The sequence below is a fragment of the Pocillopora damicornis genome, chromosome 13 (genome assembly GCF_964200805.1).
Source record: "Pocillopora damicornis chromosome 13, jaPocDami1.2, whole genome shotgun sequence".
NCBI classification, from domain to species: Eukaryota; Metazoa; Cnidaria; class Anthozoa; order Scleractinia; family Pocilloporidae; genus Pocillopora; species Pocillopora damicornis.
The window spans coordinates 16,311,030-16,338,432 of NC_142682.1; the positions used below are offsets into that span (position 1 = coordinate 16,311,030).

The 27,403-nt window shown below is 37.5% G+C and overlaps 4 protein-coding genes and 1 long non-coding RNA gene across 6 annotated transcripts; 4 read left to right on the forward strand and 1 right to left on the reverse strand.

The window, feature by feature from the left end:
- Positions 1-3,303: 3,303 nt before the first annotated feature.
- Positions 3,304-6,457, forward strand: LOC149035703 (uncharacterized). The gene is made up of 4 exons (XM_089190955.1): positions 3,304-3,438; positions 3,710-3,830; positions 3,952-4,202; positions 4,429-6,457. The coding sequence occupies exons 2-4, from the start codon at positions 3,734-3,736 to the stop codon at positions 4,798-4,800; spliced, it is 720 nt and encodes a 239-aa protein (XP_089047081.1). The 5' UTR covers positions 3,304-3,438; positions 3,710-3,733; the 3' UTR covers positions 4,801-6,457.
- Positions 3,358-25,776, forward strand: LOC113672086 (uncharacterized). Of its 2 annotated transcripts, XM_089190953.1 has the most exons (5): positions 20,661-20,810; positions 22,009-22,259; positions 22,529-22,649; positions 22,771-23,021; positions 23,375-25,776. In XM_089190953.1, the coding sequence occupies exons 1-5, from the start codon at positions 20,729-20,731 to the stop codon at positions 23,738-23,740; spliced, it is 1,071 nt and encodes a 356-aa protein (XP_089047079.1). In that variant the 5' UTR covers positions 20,661-20,728; the 3' UTR covers positions 23,741-25,776. The 2 variants fall into 2 exon arrangements, with proteins under 2 accessions (XP_089047080.1, XP_089047079.1); XM_089190954.1 differs by lacking the exons at positions 20,661-20,810; positions 22,009-22,259 and adding an exon at positions 3,358-3,438.
- LOC149035704 (uncharacterized) lies at positions 10,176-12,115 on the forward strand. The gene is made up of 4 exons (XM_089191322.1): positions 10,176-10,357; positions 10,479-10,725; positions 11,059-11,068; positions 11,327-12,115. Exons 1-4 carry the CDS (start codon positions 10,261-10,263, stop codon positions 11,690-11,692), a joined length of 720 nt encoding a protein of 239 aa, XP_089047448.1. The 5' UTR covers positions 10,176-10,260; the 3' UTR covers positions 11,693-12,115.
- LOC149035705 (uncharacterized) lies at positions 14,055-18,112 on the forward strand. Its single transcript, XM_089191323.1, has 4 exons — positions 14,055-14,216; positions 14,832-15,194; positions 15,855-15,893; positions 17,784-18,112. The coding sequence occupies exons 1-4, from the start codon at positions 14,120-14,122 to the stop codon at positions 18,110-18,112; spliced, it is 828 nt and encodes a 275-aa protein (XP_089047449.1). The 5' UTR covers positions 14,055-14,119.
- Positions 18,205-22,173, reverse strand: LOC149035706 (uncharacterized). The gene is made up of 4 exons (XR_016182118.1): positions 22,050-22,173; positions 21,657-21,732; positions 19,465-20,373; positions 18,205-18,459 (listed from the first exon to the last, which is right to left on the reverse strand). It is a non-coding gene; the product is annotated as an uncharacterized LOC149035706 (long non-coding RNA).
- Positions 25,777-27,403: the final 1,627 nt, after the last annotated feature.

Consider the following 27,403-nt stretch of genomic DNA (forward strand, 5'->3'; position numbering starts at 1 on the left):
TCACTGATCCTCCTCCGTTACCCTTGAAAACCACGTGATCCCACCAAAATCCGCCGCCCCGACCCGTCCCGCCCCGCCCTGCTCTGACCCGCCCGGCGTCGCACCCCTTCCCGCCCAGGCGATGAATAAGGACCGGTTGCTAATGAAGGTGCTTTTCTACAAAAAAAATGAACGCTGACAAATCTAGAAAAGCAGCAACAGTTTAATGTTGACATGATGGCGACAATGTCGATGGCGATAAGGAGAAGGAGGAGTAGGTCAGCAATGCTCACTTGATGTACGTGGAAACGTTAACATAAATTGATATCACTGATACAAAACTGATGCCAACTGAAACTAGAAGCAAAACCGAGAGGCACAGATAATAAATGTTCTTTGAACTCCTTTTTTAAGTAGTTCATGCATTAAATTTGCAAAGAAGTAACTTGGAATATTTCTCATTGGCTATTTCAATTCCAATTCCCACTCTAATATCTAAGAGTAATAACTACAGTGTCCAATCCTCTGTTACTTTTCTTTTTGTTGTTATTATTTTAAGGTATCCGTTTTCGTATCCAGCAAACGAAGCACTAGCGCTAGTTCTATTGTTTAGTTTTCATATGTCTATGAAAACACTGTATCATATGAAAACGCAAACCTTTTGATGGGTATTTGCACATTGATTAATATGGAGGGACAGCATGTGGCGCTTTGTTGTCGCCATTCTGTCGTCGCTACACTAGAAACGAAGCGCTTTCAAGACGATGCGCATCACAGAAAGGATGTTTTTTACAGAGAAAAAAATTGTTAATGATGATAATGACGACGACGACGTGGATGATGATGTAGATTACGAGGAGATCACTGCCCCATTAATTCACAACTTGTCCATAGTTTTCCTCTTAAAGCTCCGAACAATCGAGATGTACATTAAAAACAAGCGGACTTTTAAGAATTACTTGGGCCAGTATTTACTAAGAGACTCCCCATACCAAAGAAACCGTTTAATGCTAGATTTTTGACGGATTTTTCGTTTGCAAGGACCGTTTACGTAATTTTTAAGAAAATAAAATTATTCTCCCTATACTGAAGTATAGCAGGGGTAAATTCGCGTCTGTGCAGAAGTCGCCTCGTTGCCCTATAAACACCCTTGCAATGACTGGTTACCTAATTATTACATATGTGTTATTGACCAAACCTAAGGTCAAGATAACTGGGTTTTGACCGAGTTTTTTTTTGCGTTTTTATTGACCAAGACGACATTGAGTTCCATAAATAACGGAAGAGAACGAGTCTAATGTCAAGCCATGCTCGGTCAAAAAGGATTTATCATACAACAAAGAGATTTGACAAAGACACTTGTGTTTGTAGCACAGTAAACCCACGAGAGTTGTTTATGCTTCGTTTTTTTTACTGTCTTCTACCTCTGAACTCAATTATAGACTCAGCTTCTCTTAGTTCTTCTTACACACTTCACTTTTGTCAGAGGTCACAACTAGAATCCCTTGGGGGTATGATAAATAATTCATAACCAAAATTAGAGCTTTTAACAAACGGTGAGGCTGTAATAAGTTACGAACTTAGAGAATCACTTGGATGCTCAAAGACTGACGGCACAGATACTCTAAAATTTGTCATATTAATCGGTATGGTAAAAATAAGAAGGGTTTGATTGTTTCCAGTTTCCTTGTTTCCCAAGAATGAGCTGTTTATTTCGAGATCCAGGAAAGAAAGCTGTGTTTGTAGCACAATAAACCCACGAGAGGTTTTTATGTTGAGTTTTTATCGTTTCTTTCTACATCTGAACTCAGTTATAGACTCAGCTCCTTTTAATTCTGCTTATAAACTAAGCTATTGTCAGACGCCACAACTCGAATCCCTTGGGGGTATGATAAACAACTTCCGAACTTCTAGACTCAGTTATAGGCTCAGCTTCTTTTTATTCTTCTTTTAACCTTTGCTTTTGTCAGACGCTACAACTCGAATCCCTTGGGGGTATGATAAACAACTTCCGAACTTCTAGACTCAGTTATAGGCTCAGCTTCTTTTTTTTCTTCTTTTAAACTTCGCTTTTGTCAGACGCTACGACTAGAATCCCTTGGGGGTATGATAAACCCAATTCATTACCAAAATTAGAGCTTTTAACAAACGGCGAGGCTGTAATAAGTCTCGAATTTATAGAATCACTCGGATGTTCAAAAGCTGGCGGCAGAAATACTAAAAAATTTTGGCGGCTTACTCACTTTATTTTTCATATTAATCTTCGATCGGTATCATAAGGGCAACAATAAGAATAGTTTGTTTGTTCTGAATTTAGGAATATCAATTTTCTGGCGCAGCTGCACAAATTTCTAAAATAGTCTTTGTATTATGCGTACGTGCATCATTTTATTTCCAACAGCCTTCATGGGAAAACAAATTTTAGTACTTGAATTCTAATCTTTATCCGGTCTCCGCAATGCCTTGGCTTATAAGGAAACAGTTTAATAATTCATTTAGATAGGGCCATAGGTGCTTGTTTTTGAAACTTTCGTTTCAGTATTGCGAAAATAACATATATTAAGTTTGTCTGTCAACAGTTCAGTTATGAAATTCCGTGCCACCACATAGCTCAATCTGCGACTACAAGGGATGGATCTGATTGTAACGATGACCGTAATATATATCTTGATAATTTGTGAAGGTGTGGTTTCTAAAATTTGCTATTTTTGTCGTTGTGAACGAACTTATGTTTGATTCGAGTATGACTCTGTTATGTTATCACAAAGTAGACTTGCCTCAAAATGTTTTAGGAGGGTTTTAATGTGGTTAAATTTAGCCATTAAGTGACAGAATTGACAAATTTTAACCTTAAGTCGTATAAAAAGTTAACCGTCGATTTCATTTTCAATTAAAACAGAAAGAAACTAAACGTTAGCTGTAAAATGGCCAAAATTTTCATCGTCAGTTAGATGTCTTAATGTTATTGTGACGGGTTTACCGTGTCATCGCGATTTACCCGAAAACAATGGGTAAAAGTAAAGGCATAAACGAACAAGAAATATTGGGCAATCAAAGCTCAACTATGCAAACCCGTCAACGTTTCTCAAAATCGTTAAACAGCATTGCACTTAATAACTTTGACCTAGATTATGGCATTTTTTCAACACAGAAATATATTTTTTGCACGATATATGAAGGGGAAGCTTTATTTGAACTTGAAATGTAAAATCGAATCTTGATTCGATTCCTTACAGGTGTTTTGCTTACCTCAACATCACAAGAATCGGCTCACAACTTGTCCGAAAGGATATCGAGTGTGGATTTGCCTGTTTGGAAATCACTTCATGTTTCTCTTATAACCTGGCTGCATTTCCCGATGCCAATGGAAAACTGTCATGTGAACTGCTTCCATCGGACAAGTATAACAACTCAGACAAATTCATCTACAGCCCGACTTTCAACCATTTCAGTATCCCGGTAGGTGCAAATTCATTTGTTTCAGTTTTAGCAACTGACAGGGAAAAAAAATGATTGTCAGAGGAATAGTGTGAACTAAATTTATAGCATTATTAGTGGCCAACAAAAGTCGAGAATACACATTCGGAAGTACCTTCATCATCTCATGTTCTCTAATTTTGTATCACCATAGTGTCCACCAATCACAGACCGTCGATTGATAGAGCTGTTTAATAAATAATGAGTCGTTGATATTGCTTCATGCAAATGACAGCTTATTCATTTCCAACAGAACCCTTGCTCCAGTGATCCTTGCATGAACGGTTCAACTTGTGTGGCCAAGTACATCGATGATGATTATCAGTGCGCATGCTCTCCAGGATTTAAAGGAACACAATGTCAAATAAAAATAGGTGTGTCGACGTAGCATGTTCAATTTATTACCATCCAACTATATCTTGCTCAGTGCTACATTTATTTCGATATCTATTGCGACTTGAGTGAGTTGTAAGCTGATTTTTTTCCTTTCCCAAGCTCTGGGGAAAGACTGCAAAGATATTAAGATGCGAGGTGATTCTGGGGGAGATGGTATGTATCAATTGGACCCGGATGGAGGAAGCCTTTCAAATGCATTCTGGGCCTACTGTGATATGACGTCATACAATGGAGGTTGGACCATGTGTTACACTACCGATGAATACGTGAAACCCAGGACCGAGGTCACATACAATGCGTCTTTTCCTTATGGAACTGCCGACTACAGGACCAACTGCAACAATATCTCTGTAAGTTGATTTAATAACCTCTTATCCCTATGAATACGGATCGCTTAGTATTCTCTCCTTATAATGCATTTTATATACTCGTATCTATTCGTTCACCGAACTGAAAATGGCTGCTGCACTGTGCCTTCCTAGCTAAAGAAAATACTAAAGCACATAAAACTTAGACAAAGGCTGTGAAAAAGGTCAGAATTTTACAACATGTAATACGCATTGTCTCTTTTTCAAGTTTACAGAGATTATGTTCTTGGATCATCAAACTTTGGCTAAAGTGTATTTCAAGCGAAGAACCAATCAGTCCACAACGACCAATTTGAATTATGGGAACAATGCTTCTACTTATGGATTTTGGGACGGTGTGGGAGTGAGCGACGCCTATCTTTATCAGCTACTGATTTGTGATACCTCATTCTACAGTGGCTTCTTCGTATCTGGTTACACAAATTGTTACAAGCAGTGTCATAGCTGGTGCAACGATTTAGTCTCCCCATACTTCCGTACTGCATCTAACGATGAGCATTATAAATACTTTGGTGTGGCCTTTAACATCAATGGCGCCCGAACACTCGATAAAAGGCTCATCAGTGTCGGTCTGCGCTGAGACATTTACGAATTGAGCTGCATGATTTCCTTCTTATGTGTGTCATATTTAAACCTGAGCATAACATACTAATCGTATCTAGGCTTGTTCCGATTGCGCATTGCAACTTCTGAGCAACTTTTTGTGGTCCAAACAACCTCGAACAATTTTTGTCTTATTGCCCAATTTTTGTGCAAAATATGGCTTTAGGGCACATTTCAAGCACAAAAAAAAGTCAAAAGTTTTCAAAGAAAATTTTAATCTATGCAAATTTCTGAATGTTTATCAACACTTGAGAACTTTTCTCATGCCTGTTGCGATTCTTGTCTGATATTGTAAGATGGTAAGACGTCAAATGAAACATGTATCTTGTTCCTTTAAGTATAAGAGTATCCTTAAATTTCTAACCCATATTTGCGAGCAATTTACTACAGCTAAGTTTTAAGCTTTTTTTCTTGACGAATGTTTGCAATTATTGTGAAGAATGAAAGTAAGGATTTGGATTAACGATTGAATAAAATATCAAAAAATTTAGGTAGCAACTTTTTGTATAAATATGCAATTTGTCAGCAACAGGAATTTGGTATTTCAACGAGCAACTTTCCAGAATTTTACGCGTACAATCAAGATAGGCCTAGTCGTTTCTCTAAATAGTCCCGCCCCATCAAGTAATAATAATCATAATAATGATAACAACGATAATAAGATACATATTTTAAGAGGAGACCTCCATCACTCTGAGTGGTTTTCAGGGGCGTATGCCGAGTACATCTGAGGTGCGTGTGCTTCTGATGTCCTTGCCACCATAATCTAATTTCTATAATGTGGTGAACCAATCCTTCAGAGCAACTCTGCATTCTACGTATTTTGTCAATATATGAATATGTTGGTCTGCGAAATGTTTAGAGAGTGAGGCATGTAGCATAATATTTATCCACTATATGAATTTAAGCATGTTCAGAAATGGCTTCTCCACATTGGTTTAGCTCGTAATGACAGCCAAACTTTACGTAATCCTACGTTTAGGATGCATAAATTTGCGAGTAAAGATAAAAGGCGCATCAGAGTTGGCTTACAATAAAAGACAGCTTTAACTTTAAACTTGTAACTGCATGGTATTTGTATCTTTCAGTTTAATGTAACTCAGGATGTATATATTACTGGCACACGCCAAGATTTGCCCATCCTACACCTATGCGCAGATTGTATAAATGTGGTGGAATCTGCGTCACAATACAGTAGAGGAAGAAGTAGAAGTAGGACTTGAAGCAATTTACATGCTGATTTAGTAGAATCTGTGTCACTATAAAATAAAGGAAGTATTCGTAGTAGTAGTTGTAGAGGCAATCTACGTGTAACATCCCTCTGTCATTAACCAACCAAGGTAACAAGAAAAGACAGAGGGCTTCATCTTAATATGACACCAGACTCTCTTGAGAGAATATTTTAAAAATATTGATATAAAAAAGTAATTTCGGTATCGTTGTAGTTTTATAAACGCAACATTTTGTAGGTTGTTTTCAATATATAATCCATTGGAAAAATAGGTAAGCATGTAGAGTGATTACAAACAACAAGATTTGTTCAGAAAGAAAATAGATGGATCATGTACTTTTAATGCTACGTATACGTACGTTCATTGGCTTAGCAAAGCAATAAAGAGTGAGACCGAGGTAAACAGTTCACAATTTCTGTTGGCATCAAGCTTCTGTCTAAAAGGGAAAACTGAGACGAAAGGTTATAAAAAAATGGCTAATCATTTCTTAACAATGTTGTAATCAGTTTGTTAACAGTTTTGTTTTTTTCTAAAGCAACATCGCAGAACCTTATAAAGAGTCTTGATTTTAATTTTTCTGTCCCTAAACCGTTAAAGCCAGTAAACATCCATCCGTATTATGAATGATTCGTTCAATTCAATTGATAATCGCGCAGCTACATTTGTAGGACGAAATTGCCAACCCGCGTAACGAGAGGTTATTTAACTCTTGTCTTAAATCATTCTCTGATTGGCTGCCGCGTTCAGTGTCGTTGTCAGGTGCAGATATTCAAGTCACTATATAATTGCCTTCCTAGGGTGGGAAAAGTTGTTATTGTTTACGTAGTAAGGACTGTGACTGTTATGTGGCTTAATAAATATAATCAAAGATGCATTTCGAACTCGTCCTAAAACAATGGCAACAAAAGATGTGTTGTAAAAAAAATAAAATCTGTTAACTACTAAGACGTTCTAGTGCAATCGCACATTTTATTTCATTTTTCATCTTTCACTTTTTTCTTGATGTGATGTACGCCTGTATCCATGGCAGGAAGCTAACGCTTTTCGTCGAAATTTGATAACAGTCCTCGATTTCGAGTTAATAATATAGTTCTGAACGGGTTACCTCCCACTGATTCCTCGATAGAATTCCACCTTTCGTGAACGCAAGCCTATTAAAAATATTATTTCGTAAACGCAGGCCTTTTCATTTAATTCGTTATTTAGATGGACCCACAGGTGTTGCTTCTTTGAAAACGACAGATTTAAAGATTGAAGACGTTGAAGGTGTTGTTGTCTACAATTTAGTCATGATGCTCCGGATTGCAAGGGCGCTGAATCCACGACCGCAACAAATCGGTCTAACTGTAGCGATGACCTTAATTTTTCTCTTTACCACAACTTAAGGTAAATTTCCTTATTTATTTACTATTTCTCAGTTCTTCCTCGCCAAAAGAAAAAGGAACTTAGTATTAAATCATGACCATGTTATGCAGGACATTAACCGAATTTTGCGTGGATTTAGTTCCTGGCTAGGCATCAAAATAGGTTGTCTCGTGCAGTGATATCTAACGCTGACTTTTATCATTTAATAATGGGTAGGATATCCTATATAGACTTCTTTTGAAACCCTGATGAAATACCCCTCCAAAATCGACAGTACCTACAGATCATCGTTTCACTCGGGAGCAGGAAAAAAAGAGGTAATGGTAACTGTCTCGCCACTTTGTAGCCAAATTTCACACTTCGACTCAAAGTCAATTCTTTTTTTTCGCTGGTGAAACGAGAGTTGAAAAGCGAGATCGAGTAGAGTACACTGATTCTTTGGTCGGCACGGCAATTGACAATGTTATGATACAAATTAAACCTTATTTGTTCAACGTGTAAACTGCTGGGTTTTCATGTCAACAAGTTTCCTGTTTCTATATAAACGGGGCCACCCTCAGTCACTCATCCGTGCAAAACTAATTTAGACATGATTTCTCTCGCTACAAGGTTTCCATCGCCAGGATTCCTCTGCGGGTGTGTCTTACATCAACTTCAAACCTGAAGCGTTTTCTTACTTAAATATTACAAGAATTGGTTCAGAACTTGTCCAAGATGGCAGCGAGTCTGGATTTTCCTGTTTGGAAATCACTTCGCGTTTTTCGTACAGCCTGGCTGCATTTCCTGATAACTGGGGAAAACTGTTTTGTGAACTGCTTCCGTTCGACACCCAACACCCAATGAACTTAGCAGCAGTCCCATATTCTATCATTTCAGTTAAACTATAAGTACAATCTTGAATATCTCGATTTTATTGAAAACGAATTATTATATACGACTGAGCTATAGATGCATCTTAAGCGGTTATTACTTATGATCTATAGAAGAAAAGAGGCACAGATGTCTGCACCTATAGCAATATTAGGATTCTTTATATATTTATATATCACAAGAAACCAGTCACCAGTTCACACTCCGTTACGCCTCGTGTGCCGAGTTTTCATGCTTAACACTTTTGACGTCATCTGTGATCTCTTTATAAAACAGAAGTAGGAAAACATGGAAACTATTTGTTGTTTAACAATCAAGATAAGAATTATTATTTTATTTTTTGTTGAAACAGATTCCTTGCTTCAACGATCCGAGCAATTGTTCGAAGCATGAATAACGGTATTCACCGATCATGTGTCTATCCGATTGATAGCGCAGTCCGTTTTGTTAACACTTATTTAATGTATAACAGTTTTGCTGTTGGGTAGCGTTATTGGCCCTTTGAACAACTGGGCCCTGTAGTCTTCTACTGGTCGCAAAGGCTTCAGTTTGGTTCCATAAAAATTAAAAAAAAAAAACCTCAATAACAAGAATCCCCGATGATTCCAACCTTCTGTTTACTGAAACCAGTTTTCGTTTCTTTCTCGACATTTCCCAATTGGTTTTTTCCTTGCTCTATAGAAACACAATTTTCATCATGTGACCAGTCAAAACGAACAGTATTCACGCTAATCCAAAACGCTGAGTTATCAGTTTTAGGCATGCACGTGTACACAACCTGTTCTACACTTTTTCTTCAGCGAACTTAAATGCTTAGATTCTTTTTCTCAAAATGTTTCATTTTCATCTGACCATGCTTTACCAAAAGCAATTACCTTAACAAAAACATTGGATTAAAATCTTCAAAGTTCGAAAGAAATGTCGGTGATTCCTTAACTCCCAATAAGTTCACTCCCGATAATACGAACCTTTTCGAATTCAATTACCCTCGAAGATTCGAATTTTCGGAACTCAGATGTAGTCATAAGTCATACTGATAAGCCAATTTCTTTCAGCCACATAAACTCTGGTATTATTCCTTTTAATATTCAGGTCCATTTGTCACAATTAGACTTAATTGCCTGGACATTAAGGAACGAGGTTTTTCTCGGAGTAATGGCGTGTACTGGTTGGACCCGGATGGAGGAGGCCGTTCCAATGCATTTCAGGCCCACTGTGACATGACGTCACACAATGGAAGATGGAACATGTGGATACGTCAGACCTAACACTTAGGTCACATAAATCGCTCAGTTTCCTTATGGAAGTGACGGCTATAGAACCGATTGCAACATCATCCCAGTAAGTTTGTTAGCTGATATTAATGATCATACCACATACATTCCTTTTTGCGCGATTTTAATATAAAGCATACTACTCCATTATCGTCCTTGGGCGCATGCAATTGAATATACCAGTTTCGTGAAAGGTTGTCGGAAAAAAGGCATAAAAGTGCACGTGATAACTCCGAAAGATATTGTGACTAGGTGACTTCAGGATTTCATGTTTCTCTTATAACCTGGCTGCATTTCCCGATGCCAATGGAAAACTGTCATGTGAACTGCTTCCATCGGACAAGTATAACAACTCAGACAAATTCATCTACAGCCCGATTTTCAACCATTTCAGTACCCCGGTAGGTGCAAATTTATTTGTTTCAGTTTTAGCAACTGACAGGGAAAAAAAATGATTGTCGGAGGAATAGTGTGAACTAAATTTATAGCATTATCACAGGCCAACAAAAGTCGAGAATAAATATTCGGAAGTACCTTCATCATCCCATGTTACCTAATTTTGTATGACCATAGTGTCCACCAATCACAGACCGTCAAATGATAGAGCTGTTTAATAAATAATGAGTAGTTGATATTGCTTCGTGCTACTGACAGGTTATTCATTTTAAACAGAACCTTTGCTCCAGCGATCCTTGCATGAACGGTTCACCCTGTGTGGCCAAGTACATCGATGATGATTATCAGTGCGCATGCTCTCCAGGATTTAATGGAAAACACTGTCAAATAAAAATAGGTGTGTCGACGTAGCATGTTCAATTTATTACCATCCAACTATATCTTGCTCAGTGCTACATTTATTTCGATATCTGTTGCGACGTGAGTGAGTTATTTCCTGATTTTTTTCCCTTTCTAAGCTCCGGGGGAAGACTGCAAAGACATTAAGATGCGAGGTGATTCTGGGGGAGATGGTATGTATCAATTGGACCCGGATGGAGGAAGCCTTTCAAATGCATTCTGGGTCTACTGTGATATGACGTCATACAATGAAGGTTGGACCATGTGTTACACTACCGATGAATATGTTAAACCCAGGACCGAGGTCACATACGATGCCTCCTTTCCTTATGGAACTGTCGGCTACAGGACCAACTGCAACAACATGTGAGAGATTATTCAGCGTTAATTGATTTCCGGTTGATTTTTTGCGATAAGTGACAGATGATTGAACAATAGGATCATATTATATATTTAAAATGAGAGAGACCAGAGCGAAAGACAGAGAACGGTGAGAGAGAGCGGGAGATTAAGTTGATTTTATAAAATAAAACGTGAAGTTTCGGAACATAGCAGATTCTTTAGTCTCATTTCCGACAAACATCTCTGTAAGCTAATTGAATAATCTCTTATGTCTATGAATATGGATTGCTTGGTGTATGTGCGTATGGATCTCCAAATACTACTTCATTTTTAGTTTTTTGCATGACGCACACATAGGTGTTTCGATGTACATATTTGTTTTTTTAGTATTTTTTTTAAGAAAAGTTTTGAAACAATTCTCTCCTTATATATATAATAAGGTAGACTCTACCCACATTTATATAATACAGTTCATATATACGTATCTATTCGTTCACTGTACTAAAAATGGTTGCTGCTCTGTACCTTCTCAACTAAAGAAAATACACATAAAAACCTGGACTAAGGCAGTAAAGAAGGTCGGAATTTCATACCATATAATACGAGGTATTGTTTCTTTTTTCAGTTTACAGAAATTATGTTCTTGGATCATCAAACTCTGACTAAAGTGTATTTCAGGCGAAGAACCAACCAGTCCATAACGGCCAATTGGAATTATGGGAAGAACGCCTCTACTTATGGAAAGTGGGACGGTGTGGGAGTGAGCAACGCCTACCTTTATCAGCTACTGATTTGTGATACCTCATTCTACAGTGGCTTCTTCGTTTCTGGTTACAGCGATTATTACAAGGATTGTGATAACTGGCGTGGTGATTTTGACTCCCCATACTTCCGTACTGCATCTACCATAGCGAAGTACTCTGGTGTGGCCTTTAACACCAATGGCGCCCGACCACTCGATGAAAGAGTCATCAGTGTCGGTCTGCGCTGAGACATTTACGGACTGAGCTGCATAGTTTCCTTCTTATGTATGTCATATTTAAACCCGAGCATAACAGATTAATCGTATCTAGGCTTGCCCCGATTGTGCACGGCAACTTCTGAGCAACTTTTTGAGGTCCAAACAACCTCGAAAAATTTTTGCCTTATTGCGCAATTTTGTGCAAAATATGGCTTATTGCTCAAGCACAAGAAAAGTCAACAGTTTTCATAGAAAACTTTAATGTATGCAAATTTCTGAATGTTTATCAAGACTTGAGAACTTTTCTCATGCCCGTTGTGATTCTTATCTGATATTGTAAGATGGCAAGACGTCATATGAAACATGTATGTTGTTCCTTAAGGCATAAGAGTATTCTTAAATTTCACCCATATTTGCGAGCAATTTACTACAGCTAAGTTCTAAGCTTTTTTTCTTGACGAATGTTTGCAATTATTGTGAAGAATGAAAATAAAGATTTGGATTAACGTTTGAATAAAATACAGAGAAATTTAGGTTGCACCTTTTTGTATAAATTTGCAATTTTTCGGCAAAAGCAGTTTGGTATTTCAACGAGCAACTTTCCAGAATTTTACGCATACAATCAAGATAGGCCTAGTCGTATCTTTAAATAGCCCCGCCCCATCAAGTAATAATAATGATAATAATGATAATAAGACGCATATTTTAGGAGGAGACCTTCATCACTCTAAGTGGTTTTCAGGGGCGTATGCCGAGTACATCTGAGGTAGGTGTGTTTCTGATGTCCTTGCCACTATAATCTAATTTCTATGACGTGGTGAACCAATCCTTCAGAGTAACGCTGGATTCTACGTATTTTATCAATATATGAATAAGTTGGTCTGCGAAATGTTCAGAGACTGAGGTATGTAGCATAATATTTATCCACTAGATGAATTAAAGGATGCTCAGAAATGGCTTCTCCACGTTTGTTTAGCTCGTAATGTCAGCCAAACTTTAGGTGATCCCACGTTTAGGATGCATAAATTTGCGAATAAAAGGTCATGATGTCCATGATAAAAGGTGCATCAGAGTTGGCTTACAATAAAAGACAGCTTTAACTTTCAACTTGTAACTGCATGGTAATTGTTATCTTTCAGCTTAATGTAACTCAGGATATATATATTACTAGCACACGCCAAGATTTGCCCATCCTACACCTATGCGCAGATTGTATAAATGTGGTGGAATCTGTGAGGCAATACAGTCAAGAAAGATGAAGTAGTAGGACACATATGTGTGACAATACAGTAGAGGAAAAAGTAGTTGTAGTAGCTGAAGTAATTTACATGCTGATTTAGTAGAATCTGTGTCACAATACAATAGAGGAAGATGTAGCAGTAGTAGTTGAAGCAATTTATATGCTGATTTAGTAGAATCTGTGTCACAATACAGTAGAGGAAGATGTAGTAGTAGTAGTTGAAGCAATTTACATGCTGATTTAGTAGAATCTGTGTCACCATAAAATAAAGGAAGTATTCGTAGTAGTAGTTGTAGAGGCAATCTACGTGTAACATCCCTCTGTCATTAACCAACCAAGGTAACAAGAAAAGACAGAGGGCTTCATCTTAATATGACACCAGACTCTCTTGATAGAATATTTCACAAATATTAATGTAAAGAGTAATTTCGGCATTGTTTTAATTTTATAAACATATTTTTAACAATGTTGTAATCAGTTTGTTTTCAGTTTTTTTCTAAAGGAACATCGCAGTCTCTTATGAACAGAATTGATTTTACTTTCTGTGCCTGCAGTAAATCGAAAAGAGTTCGTAAACATCCATTTGTATTATGAATGATGACGCAGCTGCATTTGTGGGACGAAATTGCAAACCTGCTGAACGAGAGGTTATTCAATTCTTGTCTTAAATCATTCTCTGATTGGCTGCCGCGTTCACTGTCGTTGTCAGGTGCAGATATTTAAGTCAATATGTAACTGGTTTCCTAGGGTGAGAAAAGCTGTTATTGTTTAAGTGGAAAGACTGTGACTGTTATGTGGCTTAATAAATATAATCAGAGATACATTTCGAACTAAACATAACGTCCTAAAACAGTGGAAACAAAAGATGTATTGTAAATAAAATCTGTTAACCACTAAGACGTTCAAGCCCATTCGCAAGTTTTCTTTCATTTTTTATTTTTCACTTTTTTTCTTGGATGTTACGTACGCCCCTGTATCCATGGCAGGAAGCTAGCGCTTTTCATCGACATTTTATCAGTTTTTGAATTCTAGTTAATTATATGGTTCTGAATGGGTTACCTCTAACTGATTCCTCAATAGAATTCCCCTTTTCTATTCATTAAATTCTTTATTTAGATGGACCCACAGGTGTTGCTTCTGTGAAAAAATAACCTTCACTTCACACGACAGATTTAAAAATTGAAGACGCTGAAGGTGTTGTTGTCAACACTTTAGTCATGATGCTCCGGATTGTAAAGGCGCTGAATCCACAACCGCAACAAATCGTTCTAGCTTTAGTGCTGATCTTCATGTTTCTCTTTGCCACAACTGAAGGTAAATTATTGACTATTTCTGAGTTCTTCCTCCCAAAAGAAAAAGGAGCTTAGTATTAAATCATGACCACGTTATGCAGGGCATTAACTGAATTTTGTGTGGATCTTTTCTGGCTAGGTATCAAAATAGGTTGTCTCGTGCAGTGATATCTAGCGCTGACTTTTATCATATTAATAAAGGGAAGGATATCGTATATAGACTTCTTTTAAAACGCTGATAAAATACCCCTCCAAAATCGACAGTACAGATCATTGTTTCACTCGGAAACAGGAAAAGAGAGGTAATGGTAATTGTCTCGCAAATTTGTGGCCAAATTTTACAGGTAACGCCATCATTTTTCGGCTACGTATCCTTTTTCGCGTCGACCCAGAGTCAATTCTTTATTTCGCCGGTGAAACGAGAGTTAAAGAGCGAGATCGAGTCGAGTAAACTGATTCTTTGGTCGGCACGAAACCGGAGGCTGACAACGTTATGATACAAATTAAACCTCATTTGTTTAATATGTAAACTACTGCGTTATCACGTCGACAAGTTTCCTGTTTCTATATAAACGGGGCCGCCCTCAGCCACTCTTCCGTGCAAAACTAACTTAGACATGATTTCTCTCGTTACAAGGTTTCCATCGCCAGGATTCCTCTGCGGGTGTGTCTTACATCAACTTCAAACCTGAAGCGTTTTCTTACTCAGATATTACAAGAGTTGGTTCAGAACTTGTCCAAGATGGTAGCGAGTGTGAATTTGCCTGTTTGGAAATCACTTCGTGTTTTTCGCACAACCTGGCTGCATTTCCTGATAAGTGGGGAAAACTGTTGTGTGAACTGCTTCCGTCCGATAAGCACAGGGAACCCAATGACCTTATCAGCAGTCCCATATTTCATCATTTCAGTAAAACTGTAAGTGCAATCTTGTTTCAGTTTAAGCTATACGTCCCCTCCCCCTTAAGTAAATCAATCGGGGCTACTGCTGATAGGAAAGTGCGTGATTGAAAGTGTCATTTGAGGGCTGTGATTTCGTATGATAACTTCCGTCAAGAGAATATAAACTGTGATTCTCTTGCCTCAGTGACACAGACCTCGTTATAATAATAATGGTCCCTTTGTTAGAAAGAAAACTTAGTTTGTCAATCTTAAATATCTCGATTTTGTTAAAAACGAATTATAATAAACAACGAGCTATAAATGGCTATAAAGCGGCTATTCCTTATGGTCTATTGGAGGAAAGAGGCACGGACGTCTGCATCGATAACAATATTAGGATTCTTTATATATTTACATATCACAAGAAACCTGTCATCAGTTCACACTTCGTTACGCCTCGTGTGCCGATTTTTAGTGCTTATCACTTTGGACGTCATCTGTTGATAGGACAACATGGAATCTATTTGTTGTTTAATAAACAAGATAAGAATTATTGTTTTGTTTTGTTGAAACAGACTCCTTGCTTCAGCGATCCATACATGAGCAATTCAACTTGTGAGGTAAATTACCGAGAAAACGATTATCACTGCAGTACATGTCCACCATTTTACATTTTTAAGATTGCAATAAAGGTATCTCCTTCTCCGCCTTTTCCATCTCCGTTCTTTTCTTTTCGGCTCGTTTTTCTTTTTTTCTTATGTTTCTTTCTGTTACTCCTTAGTTAGTATCCAGGCCGTAGTTGTTCGAAGCATGGATAACGGTATCCAGCGGATAGATCATGTGTCTATCTGATTGATAGCGCAGTACGTTTTTTAACACTAATTTAGTGGATAGCAATTTTTAACTCGTGAATTGCGCGCATGCGCAAGAGCGAGTTATAGATACGATGTGGGGAATGGCATTCGCTCGCTCGCTCGCTCGCTCGCTCGATTGGTCGATTCCTGTAAACTTTTTTTAGATTTTAGGCTTTTGAGTGCATTTGATAGTTTTTGGCGAGCAATAAACAGACGAAATGGCGACCTTTGTTGCTAAGAATAGTGGTGGGGTGAAAAAGAAGCCAATGATAATCTTAAAAGAATTTTTTTTTCGTTTTAGTTTCAACAAGCGGCGCCAGCGACTGGCAGGCATGCAAGGATTCACACTGAAATAACAGAACAACCTTAGTTTTTCATAAAATTGTAAATTACAATCCTTGAACTTGAAAAAAATCCGAAGATTCATTGAAAATATCACTTACTGCGAAGCGCTCGGAGTTTACAGATGTTCAAAAGCTTTTTCTGTAATAGCGTGAGATTGAGGACAAAATTGATCATTACGTTTCGTCGCGTGTGTTTTTCCTGTGTGAAGTAACAGAAGATGCCGGCGACTGACGAAATAACAAGTTAACACGAAAATCAAATAACACGTAAACAAACAATTTTAGCTACCGATTTTCAGTGAATTTTTAAAGAACAATTTTCTTTTAAGTTTCAAGACAATTTGAAGATTCAACATACAAACAACGTACTAAAATGCGAAAGTTACACACCACAAAATTGATAAATAGGCCTGAAATGAAATTCTATCTTGTTATTGATTATACGTTGCCTAGCACGTGACTTAAATCTACCCAGGCGGAGATCCAAAATGACTGTGGCAGTCTTGGCTTAGTTATATCACTCAAAACTCGTTCCCGTTTGTCTCATTTGATAAAGAGGGAATCGTTAATGTTTTCATTAAGACAGTATTGCCTTGATTTTCTAATAATTACAACGAAAGAAAGTAAATTTCCCTTTTCACCCACATTTACTTCCAACCTTTTCTTTTGAACCAGAAACAAAAATGATACACGTTTAAAACACATGACATCATCCACCTTGTCAAATGTAATAGCATGATCATTTCAATTGTAATGCCTTCTTATCCCAACGTTTCTTTGTTTCTTTGCTACATTAGCGAACACTGAACTACTGCTCGTACTCTAGATATGACAATCAACCACAAAATTCCCTAAACCAGATAACATTAAACATAGTCTAAAAAATCATGTGTCAATTCACGAGTTTGCTCACAGAGCGCTTTGATTCCGTTACGTAGCGTTGAACTGCTGGGCCCTGTAGTATTCTACTGGTCGCGAAGGTTTCACTTTGGTTCCATAAGAATTTAAAAAAAAAAGAAACGGAGTGCTACACGTGAAAGAAAGACCTCTGCGAGGGGAGAATCCGAGCGCAGAAGGGGAAAGGGGAGTTAGCTCAGTTTGCTCCGACTTTTTTTTCTGTTTCGTATTCTTTTAAGCTATGCAGAAGACTGACCGCAATATGTTTCTAACTAAAAAAATTGTCAGCGCTTTTGCCATTCATTTTATTTAACCCGCGATTCTGTCAACCTCAATAACAAGAATCCCCGATGATTCGAACCTTCTGCTTACTGAAATCAGTTTTCATTTTCTTTCTAGGCATTTCCCAATTTGTTTTTTCCTTGCTCTATTGAAACACAATTTTCAACGCCTGACCAGTCAAAACGAACAGTATTCACGCTAATCCAAAACACTGAATTATCAGTTTCAAGTATGCACGTGTACACAAAACGCGTGCCAGTCCAGTCAAGTCATTCTAATAAACCAACTTCTTTTACCCACATAAACTCAGGTATTATTTCTTTTAATATTCAGGTCCATTTGTTGGACTTCATTACCTGGACATTAAGGAACGAGGTTTTTCCCGGGGTAATGGCATGTACTGGTTGGACCCGGATGGAGGAAGCCATTCCAATGCATTTCAGGCCAACTGTGACATGACGTCACACAATGGAGGATGGACCATGTGTTACACTACCGATGAATATGTCAGACCTAAGAGTGAGGTCACATACAACGCCCAGTTTCCTTATGGAAGTGACGGCTACAGAACCGATTGCAACAACATCCCAGTAAGTTTGTTAGCTGATGTTAATAATCATACCATAGACATTCCTTTTTGCTTAGGGTTATCATGCAATTGAATATAGCAGTTTCGTGAAATGTTTTCGGAAAAAAAGCGTAAAAGTGCACGTGATAACCCCGAAAAGTATTGTAGTTAGTTCACCTCAAGATTTCAGGGAATCTGAAAAAAACGTCATTCTTAGGACATAGGGGGTTTTCTTGGTAAACTAATTAATTTCATTCATGTAAATTCATTGATCACTGGATACCCAGATTACCTTTTGACATTGTCGCATGCACTTCAGCCTCTTCTTCCATCAAACTTTCTCGAAACAGCACCTGGTGTGCATGTGCACTTATAATCGTCATCATCGCGCTTGGCCACACAAGTTGAACCGTTCCGACAAGGATTGCTGGAGCAAGGGTTCTGTGTTTAGGAAACAAAGTGTCAGTTGCATGAGGTAGCATAAAGCGATATATCAGTAGCATGAAACAACATCATGGACTCATTATTTATTAAACAAGCCTATCATTTGATGGTCTGTGACTGGTGGAAACTAAAGTTAGGCAAAAGCGATAAAATAACTGAATTACACCCAACGCAAAATTAGGGAAGGTGGACAGATGAAATTTGCACGGAAGTATATAATAATTCATTTTTTCAAGTTTGAATTCAAATAAGATATAATAAGCGGAAAACATTACTTTCCATCTTTGATTTCGGTACTCCCAAATCTTTGTCAAATACAGCTAGCACAAACACATTTGATATTACCGGAACACTGAGGTGATTATAAATCGCACTGTAGGTTAATTTATTCAAGTTGTTACATTTGTGATATGGAAGCAGCTCACAGAGCAGCTTTCCGTTGACACTAAGAAATACAGCCAGGTTATACGAAAAACATGAAGTCGCCTTTAAACAGGATAATCCACAGTCGATACAATCAGGGACATGTATGGATGCGATTTTTTGTCGGTAATGTTTAAATTGGAAAAGAACACAGGCTTGAGGATGATAAAAACCTTGGTAGCCTTTTGGTTTCTTCCTGAGAAGATGAGATTGATGTAAAAACGGAAAAATAAATAATTAAATGAACAGAGGAAGAAAGGAAGGAGGGAAGGGATACCTGAATAAAAGAACGAGTAAACGGGTGATCGAGTGGGTGAGCGAACGAGCGAGTGAGAGATAAAGGGAATAAATGAATGAGTTGTTTTCTTTGATTTCAATTTACATAATTATGGTTCTAATGATGCAAAATAGTTGTGAGTTTCAGGAAGATGGCGTGCTTGAGTTTCCACCTTCAAGCTCATAGAACCAAGCTTTAAGGTTACTGTTGATGTATTTGACCTGGATAATAGCTATAAAAACTTGTTGAATTTGGTCAAACCAAATTGAAAGAATTTACCACTGAAAAGTAGCTATAGGTACCTTGAGTTATAGTCAAACCAAAGGAGAGAAAGATTGTCATCGAAGCAAGACAGCTTCTTTTTTTGAGGAGGCTGTGTTCCATTTTCTTCGAGCTTCAGTTCACAATATATCCATTTCACAAGCAGCAAGCGAACGAACCCAATTTTTTATATGACATTTACGATGCAAATGATGTCTACAGCGAAATCCTATATCAATTAGCTATCTGAAAGAATAGAAAGTTGACATGCCGCTAACCACGCAAGCTTATTAAATAAATAGCATGAGCCAAAGTGCCCTCGTAAATTTCTTTGAGCTTAGTGTTGAGAAAAGGTTTAATTTTTTTAAATTTAACTGCTAATGATAACACTTCAATTTAGAATGGTAAAATGAATGTTTTGCAAACTAAAATGAGGTGAGGGTGATATCCTCTTACGTGTGTGCTCCATCCCGCGTAAATTAGCCAAAATGCACCGTTTTGTTTATGTTACACGTATCTATGACACGAGCGACAGCGTGAGCCAATATTTGCTTGCCTCTTTCTCAGCTTTTCAAACTGAGAAAGCTGGTGTGACTCCTCTTCTCGAAAGCTAGAATGCAATTCATCAAGGCGGGTTTTTTTAATGATTTGTGCGTGCGACATGAATTTTTAAGCTTGTATAGCAAAACATTTTGTTAACCGCAAGTTATAAGTCCTCTAAAGTTGTTCCCCCATTTAACGCCTCTGGTAATTTAACTATTGCTAATTAAAAAATTAAAAATTAATATTGCAGAGCTTTCTATGAATTAATGTACTCTTAAACCATACTTCCACTGAGGAACTTCTTTAGACATTATTCAAATCAAGTGTTTGCCCGTTTGTCCACTTTTATCTAACTGAAAAGATCTCTCGGCGAAACTGTTGATTATGTTTGGAAGGCCGCATCTGCTCTGCAAAATAAATGTCAGAATTACGGAAGACAAATATATATAGAAATATATATACGTCAGAGAGTTATTGATTAGCTACATGACATTATTTTATCTTTCCAAAATTAGACGCAAGAGGAAAGCTTAGAGCTGTAAGAATGAAACTATAAAAAGTAAGATAAGGAAAGCTATTAATGTTCATCAGATGTCGCCAATTCAAGCTCTCGTTTTGCAGGTGTTATCTCTTTGCTATTCGCTTTTTATAATTTGTTATTAACCCTTAAGTCATTGAATTACAGAAGCGACTATTAACTTCCTGTATTGATTACTGCCCTTTGATAGTCCTACAGATGAATAATCTGCTAAAGCTTGGAAAATGAAACACAGCCTCTCAAAACATAGAAGCTGTCTTTTTACGATGATGACCTTTATCTTGTTTGGACTGGCCTTGACACAAGGTGCTTTCTTTTTAATGTTTTATTGATATATTCTTATTTTCTCTTCATATCAACAAAGAATTATTTCATGCTTACCGTGCGTATATCGAGTTATATATGCACGCAGGAAGTTTGGAGAATTTCTTAGCATCCATAACTGCAGTTGCACAACTAAAAGCATGAACCAATTCTTTTATGACAAAGCGGCCAACTTGTGTTTTAAGAAATAGCCTTATTGTTATTGTGTCGAGTTTACCAAGTAATCGCGATTTGCCCGTAAACATTGGGTAAGAGACAAGGCATAAACGAACAAGAAATATTTGGCAACCACAACTTAACAGCTGATAAAAAGCTTAAAATGAACGAGTTTCTTGCATTTACTACGAGACAGTGAAGTAGATTCAGCATGAATTGTTGTTTATTAAAATTCACGGCTAGAAAATTGCGAGACTTCGCGTTGAAACCTCTCAAAATTTTACGATTTAAACCAAAATCTTTATTGAACAACACTTTTGGGACATATTAAAATATATAGATAATATTTACCGTTCTAAATAATTGTCCCCTTGTCGCAAAGCCTCACTTAAAGTCATGAATATGACTTTGTTCTTTCCCAGATATATTTCGCATCGCGTTTGGGAACGAAGTACCTTTAACTCCAAAGCTAATTTCTTTGCTTCAAAGGTCCTCATTCTCATTTCTTTTCGAAAGCAGTATAGTAGATTAGCATATTTACTTTTTATTTTGCCCCAAAACATCTATCTAAGTCGGGATGGAACGGAAAAAAATGTTGAAAGGGTTGAAAACTCGACGGGAACTCGCAGCTGAAATGAAACTGCACATAAGCATTTTTAACATGGGATTTACCATTTTCTTCTCTCCAACTCATGCATTTATGGCGACCTCTTTCACTTATTTTTGGGTCCAAGGCGCTTGAAAATATCTGCAAAGTTTTGGCATGCTGGTTTTAGCTTGAGGTTCACATTTTTGGCCCATTGAAACGATCAATTTATTTACGGCATATTTACTCGATATTATGTATATTAATTAGTCATGCAAACCCTTCAGTGTTTCTCAAAATCGTTAAAGAGCATCGGAATAAATAACTTTGCCGTAGATTATGACATTTCTTCAACACAGAAATATACTTTTGCATGATATATGAAGGGGAAACTTTATTTGAACTTAAAATGCAAAATCTTGACTCGATTCCTTGCAGGTGTTTCTCACGTCAACTTCGAGCCTAAAGAGTTTGCTTACCTCAACATCACAAGAATCGGCTCACAACTTGTCCAAAAGGACATCGAGTGTGGATTTGTCTGTTTGGAAATAGCTTCATGTTTCTCTTACAACCTGGCTACTTTTCCCGATGCCAATGGAAAACTGTCATGTGAACTGCTTCCATCAGACAAGTATAACAACTCAGACCAATTCATCTACAGCCTGACTTTCAACCATTTCAGTATCCCGGTAGGTGCAAATTTATTTGTTCCAGTTTTTGCAATTGACAGAAAAAAAATGGTCGTCAGAGGAATAGTGTGAATCAAATTTATAGAATTATTAGTGCCCAATGAAAGTCGAGAATACATATTTGGAAGTAATTTCATCAGCCCATGTTCTCTAATTTTTTCTCAACTTAGTGTTCACCAATCACAGACCATCAATTGATAGAGCTTTTTAATAAATAAAGAGTCGTTGATATCGTTTCATGCTATTGACAGCTTATTCACTTTAAACAGAACCCTTGCTCCAGCGATCCTTGCACGAACGGTTCAAATTGTGTGGCCAAGTACAGCGATGATGATTATCAGTGCGCATGCTCTCCAGGATTTAAAGGAAAACACTGTCAAATAAAAATAGGTGTGTCGAAGTAGCATGTTCAATTTATTACCATCCAACTATATCTTGCTCAGTGCTACATTTATTTCGATATCTATTGCGACGTGAGTGAGTTATATCCTAATTTTTTTCCTTTCCCAAGCTCCGGGGAAAGACTGCAAAGACATTAAGATGCGAGGTGATTCTAGGGGAAATGGTATGTATCAATTGGACCCGGATGGAGGAAGCCTTTCAAATGCATTCTGGGCCTACTGTGATATGACGTCATACAATGGAGGTTGGACAATGTGTTACACTACCGATGAATATGTCAAACCCAGGGCCGAGGTCACGTATAATACCTCTTTTCCTTATGGAAATGTCGGCTACAGGACCAACTGCAACAAAATCTCTGTAAGTTGATTGAATAACCTCTTATCTCTATGAATATGGATCACTTAATATATAAGCGTATGGATCTCGAAACGATTTCATTTTTTGTGTTTTTGTATGAAGCACAAATGGGTGTGTCGATGTACATAATGATTTGTTAGTATTTTTGTATTAAATTTTAGAAAATGTTTGGACAATTCTCTCCTTATAATGCATTTCATATACTCGTATCTATTCGTTTACTGCACTGAAAACGGCTGCTGCTGTATCTTCTTATACTAAAGAAAATACTAAAGCACATAAAACCTAGACTAAGGCTGTAAAAAGGTCGGAATTTCGCACCATATAATACAAAGAATTGTCTCTTTTTCCAGTTTACAGAGATTATGTTCTTGGATCATCAAACTTTGGCTAAAGTGTATTTCAAGCGAAGAACCAACCAGTCTATAACGGCCAGTTTGAATTATGGGAACGGTGCTTCTACTTATGGATTATGGGACGGTGTGAGAGTGACCGACGCCTACCTTTATCAGCTACTGATCTGTGATACCTCATTCTACAGTGGCTTCCTAGTTTCTGGTTATACAAATTGTTATAAGCAGTGTGGTCACTGGTGTGGCGATAGAGTCTCCCCGTACTTCCGTACTGCATCTACCAGTTCGGGTTACTTTGGTGTGGCCTTTAACATCAATGGCCACCGACCAGTCAATAAAAGACTCATCAGTGTAGGTCTGCGCTGAGACATTTAGGGATTGAGTGCATACATAATTTCCTTCTTAGGTGTGTCATATTTAATCATGAGCATAACATACTAATCGTATCTAGGCTTGTCCCGATTGTGCACGGCAACTTATGAGCAACTTTTTGTGTTTGAGGCAACTTTTTGTGGTCCTAACAACCTCGAGCAATTATTGCCTTATTGCCTGATTGCGTAATATAGGTTTAAGGCACATTTCAAGCACAAAATAGTCAACAATTTGATAGAAAACTTTAATCTATGCAAATTTCTGAATGTTTAAAAACACTTGACAACTTTTCTCATGCCCGTTGCGATTCTTATCTGATATTGTGAGATGGCAAGACGTCAAATGAAACATGTATCTTGTTCCTTAAGGCATAAGAGTATCCTTAAATTTCGCCCATATTTGCAAGCAACTCATCACAGCTATGTTTCAAGGTTTTTTCTTGACGAATGTTTGCAATTATCGTGAATAACGAACGTAAAGATTCAGATTAACGTTTTGAATAAAATATCAAGAAATTTAGGTAGCAACTTTTTGTATGAACTTGCAATTTTTCAGCAACAACAATTTGGCATTTTAACGAGCAACTTTCCAGAATTTAACGCGTACAATCAAGATAGGCCTAGTCGTATCTCCAGATAGCCCCGCCCCATCAAGTAATGATAATGATAATAATGATAATAAGATACATATTTTAAGAGGAGACCTCTAAGTAGTTTTCAGGGGCGTGTGCCGAGTACATCTAAAGTTGGTTTGTTTCTGATGTCCTTGCCACTGTAATCTAATTTCTATAGTGAAGCAATCCTACAGAGTAACGCTAGATTCTCCGTATTTTTTCAAGATATGAATATGTTAGTCTGCGAAATGATCAGAGATCGAGGCATGTCGAGGCGTTGGCTCACGATAAAAGACAGTTTTAGCTTTAAACTTGTAACTGCATGGTAATTGAATATATATTACCAACACACGCCAAAATTTGTCCATCCTACACCTATGCGCAGATTGTATAAATGTGGTGGAATCTGTGTCGCAACACAATAGAGAAAGAAGTAGAAGTAGGACTTCAAGCAATTTACATGTTGATTTAGTAAAATCTGTGTCACTATAAAATAAAGGAAGTATTCGTAGTAGTAGTTGTAGAGGCAATCTACGTGTAACATCCCTCTGTCATTAACCAACCAAGGTAACAAGAAAAAACAGAGGGCTTCATCTTAATATGACGCCACACTCTCTTGAGAGAATATTTCACATATATTAATGTAAAGAGTGACTTTTGTGTTGTTGTAATTTTATAAACGCAACATTTTGTAGCTTGTTTTCAATATATAAACCATTGAAAAAAATAGTTAAGCATGTGGAATGATTACGAACAACAAGATTTGTTTAGAAAGAAATTAGAAGGATTATGTATTTTTAATGCTACGCATACGTACATTCATTGGCTTAGCAAAGCAGTAAACAGAGAAAACGAGGTAAACAATTGACATTTTCTGTTGGCATCAAGCCTCTGTCTAAAGGGGAAAACTGAGATGACAGGTTATAAAAAAAATGACTAATCATGTCTTAACAATGTTGTAATCAGTTTGTTTAAAGTTTTTTTCAAGTAACATCTCAGTCCCTTATGAACAGTCTTGATTGTAACTTTCTGTGCCTGCAATAAATCGAAAACGAGTTCGTAAACATCCATCGTATTATGAATGACTCGTTCAATTCAGCTGATAATCGCGCAGCTTCATTTGTTGGACGAAATTGCCAACCCGCGTAACGACAGGTTATTAAATTCTTGCCTTAAATCATTCTCTGATTGGCTCCCGCGTTCAATGTCGTTGTCAGGTGCAGATATTCAAGTCAATATGTAATTGGCTTCCTAGGGTAAGAAAAGTTGTTATTGTTTACGTAGTAAGGACGGTGACTGTTATATGGCAAAATAAATATAATCGGAGATGCATTTCGAACTCGTCCCAAAACAATGGCAATAAAAGATGTGTTAATGGTTGTTAGTGGTGTTGTAAATAAAATCTGTTAACCACTAAGGCGTTCAAGCACAATCGCACGTTTTCTTTCATTTTTTATCTTTCACTTTTTCCTAGACGTGATGTACGCCTGTATCCATGGCAGGAAGCTAGCGCTTTTCATCAAATTTGATAACAGTTTCTGAATTCTAGTTAATAATATGGTTCTGAATGGGTTACCTCCAACTGATTCCTCGATAGAATTCCACCTTTCGTGAACGCAAGCCTAGTTAAAATATTAATTCGTGAACACAGGTCTATTCATTTAATTCATCATTTAGATGGACCCACAGGTGTTGCTTCTTTGAAAAAGTATCTTACACTTCACACCACAGAAAAAATTGAAGACGCTGAAGGTGTTGTTGTCAACACTTTAGTCATGATGCTCCGGATTGCAACAGCGGTGATCCACGACCGCAACAAATCGGTCTAACTGTATTGATGACCTTAATTTTTCTCTTTGCCACAACTAAAGGTAAATTGCCTTCCTTATTTACTATTTCTTAGTTCTTCCTCCCTAAGAAAAAGGAACTTAGTATTAAATCATGACCATGTTATGCAGGACATTAACCGAATTTTGCGTGGATTTTTTCTGGCTAGGCATTAAAATAGGTTGTCTCGTGCAGCGATATCTAACGCTGACTTTTATCATTTAATAAAGGGAAGGATATCCTACATAGACTTCTTTTGAAAAGCTGATAAAATATCCCTCCAAAATCGACATTACAGATCTTTGTTTTACTCGGGAACAGGAAAAAAAGAGGTGATGGTAATTGTCTCGCAAATTTGTGGCCAAATTTCACAGGTCACGCCATCATTTTTCGGCTACGTATCCTTTTTCACGTCGACCCAGTGTCAATTCTTTATTTCTCCGGTGAAACGAGATTTAAGGAGCGAGATGGAGACGACTAAACTGATTCTTTGGTCGGCACGGAACCGGAGGCTGACAATGTTATGATACAAATTAAACCTTATAAGTTCAACATGTAAACTGCTGTGTTATGATGTCGACAAGTTTCCTGTTTCTATGTAAACGGGGCCGCCCTCAGCCACTTTTCCGTGCAAAACTAACTTAGATATGGTTTCTCTCGTTACAAGGTTTCCATCGCCAGGATTCCTCTGCGGGTGTGTCTTGCCTCAACTTCAAACCTGAAGCGTTTTCTTACTCAAATATTACAAGAATTGGTTCAGAACTTGTCCAAGATGGTAGCGAGTGTGGATTTGCCTGTTTGGAAATCACTTCGTGTTTTTCGCACAATCTGGCTGCATTTCCTGATAAGTGGGGAAAGCTGTTGTGTGAACTGTTTCCGTCCGATAAGCACAGGGAACCCAATGAACTCATCAGCAATCCCATATTCCATCATTTCAGTAAAACTGTAAGTGCAATCTTGTTTCAGTTTAAGCTATACGTCCCCTCCCCCTTAAGTAAATCAATTGAGCCACTGCTGATAGGAAAGTGCGTGATTGAAAGTGTCATTTGACAGCTGTGATTTTGTACGATAACTTCAGTCAAGAGAATATAAACGGCAATTCTCTTGCCTTAATAACACAGACCTCGTTATAGTAATGGTGGTCCCTTTGTTAGAAAGAAAACTTAGCGTGTCAATCTTGAATATCTCAACTAAGCTATAAATGCATGTAAAGCGGT

What these genes read in the sequence shown, in the direction of transcription:
- LOC113672086 (XM_089190953.1), top strand. Translation starts at nt 20,729, where the DNA reads ATGAAACACAGCCTCTCAAAACATAGAAGCTGTCTTTTTACGATGATG. An exon ending in TGGACTGGCCTTGACACAAG is followed by an intron (nt 20,811 to 22,008) that starts GTGCTTTCTTTT and finishes GATTCCTTGCAG; the next exon opens with GTGTTTCTCACGTCAACTTC. An exon ending in TCAACCATTTCAGTATCCCG is followed by an intron (nt 22,260 to 22,528) that starts GTAGGTGCAAAT and finishes CACTTTAAACAG; the next exon opens with AACCCTTGCTCCAGCGATCC.
- LOC149035704 (XM_089191322.1), top strand. Translation starts at nt 10,261, where the DNA reads ATGAACGGTTCACCCTGTGTGGCCAAGTACATCGATGATGATTATCAG. An exon ending in ACACTGTCAAATAAAAATAG is followed by an intron (nt 10,358 to 10,478) that starts GTGTGTCGACGT and finishes TCCCTTTCTAAG; the next exon opens with CTCCGGGGGAAGACTGCAAA.
- LOC149035705 (XM_089191323.1), top strand. Translation starts at nt 14,120, where the DNA reads ATGATGCTCCGGATTGTAAAGGCGCTGAATCCACAACCGCAACAAATC. An exon ending in TACTGCTGATAGGAAAGTGC is followed by an intron (nt 15,195 to 15,854) that starts GTGATTGAAAGT and finishes GTTACTCCTTAG; the next exon opens with TTAGTATCCAGGCCGTAGTT. An exon ending in TGTTCGAAGCATGGATAACG is followed by an intron (nt 15,894 to 17,783) that starts GTATCCAGCGGA and finishes TTTAATATTCAG; the next exon opens with GTCCATTTGTTGGACTTCAT.
- LOC149035703 (XM_089190955.1), top strand. Translation starts at nt 3,734, where the DNA reads ATGAACGGTTCAACTTGTGTGGCCAAGTACATCGATGATGATTATCAG. An exon ending in ACAATGTCAAATAAAAATAG is followed by an intron (nt 3,831 to 3,951) that starts GTGTGTCGACGT and finishes TCCTTTCCCAAG; the next exon opens with CTCTGGGGAAAGACTGCAAA. An exon ending in CCAACTGCAACAATATCTCT is followed by an intron (nt 4,203 to 4,428) that starts GTAAGTTGATTT and finishes CTCTTTTTCAAG; the next exon opens with TTTACAGAGATTATGTTCTT.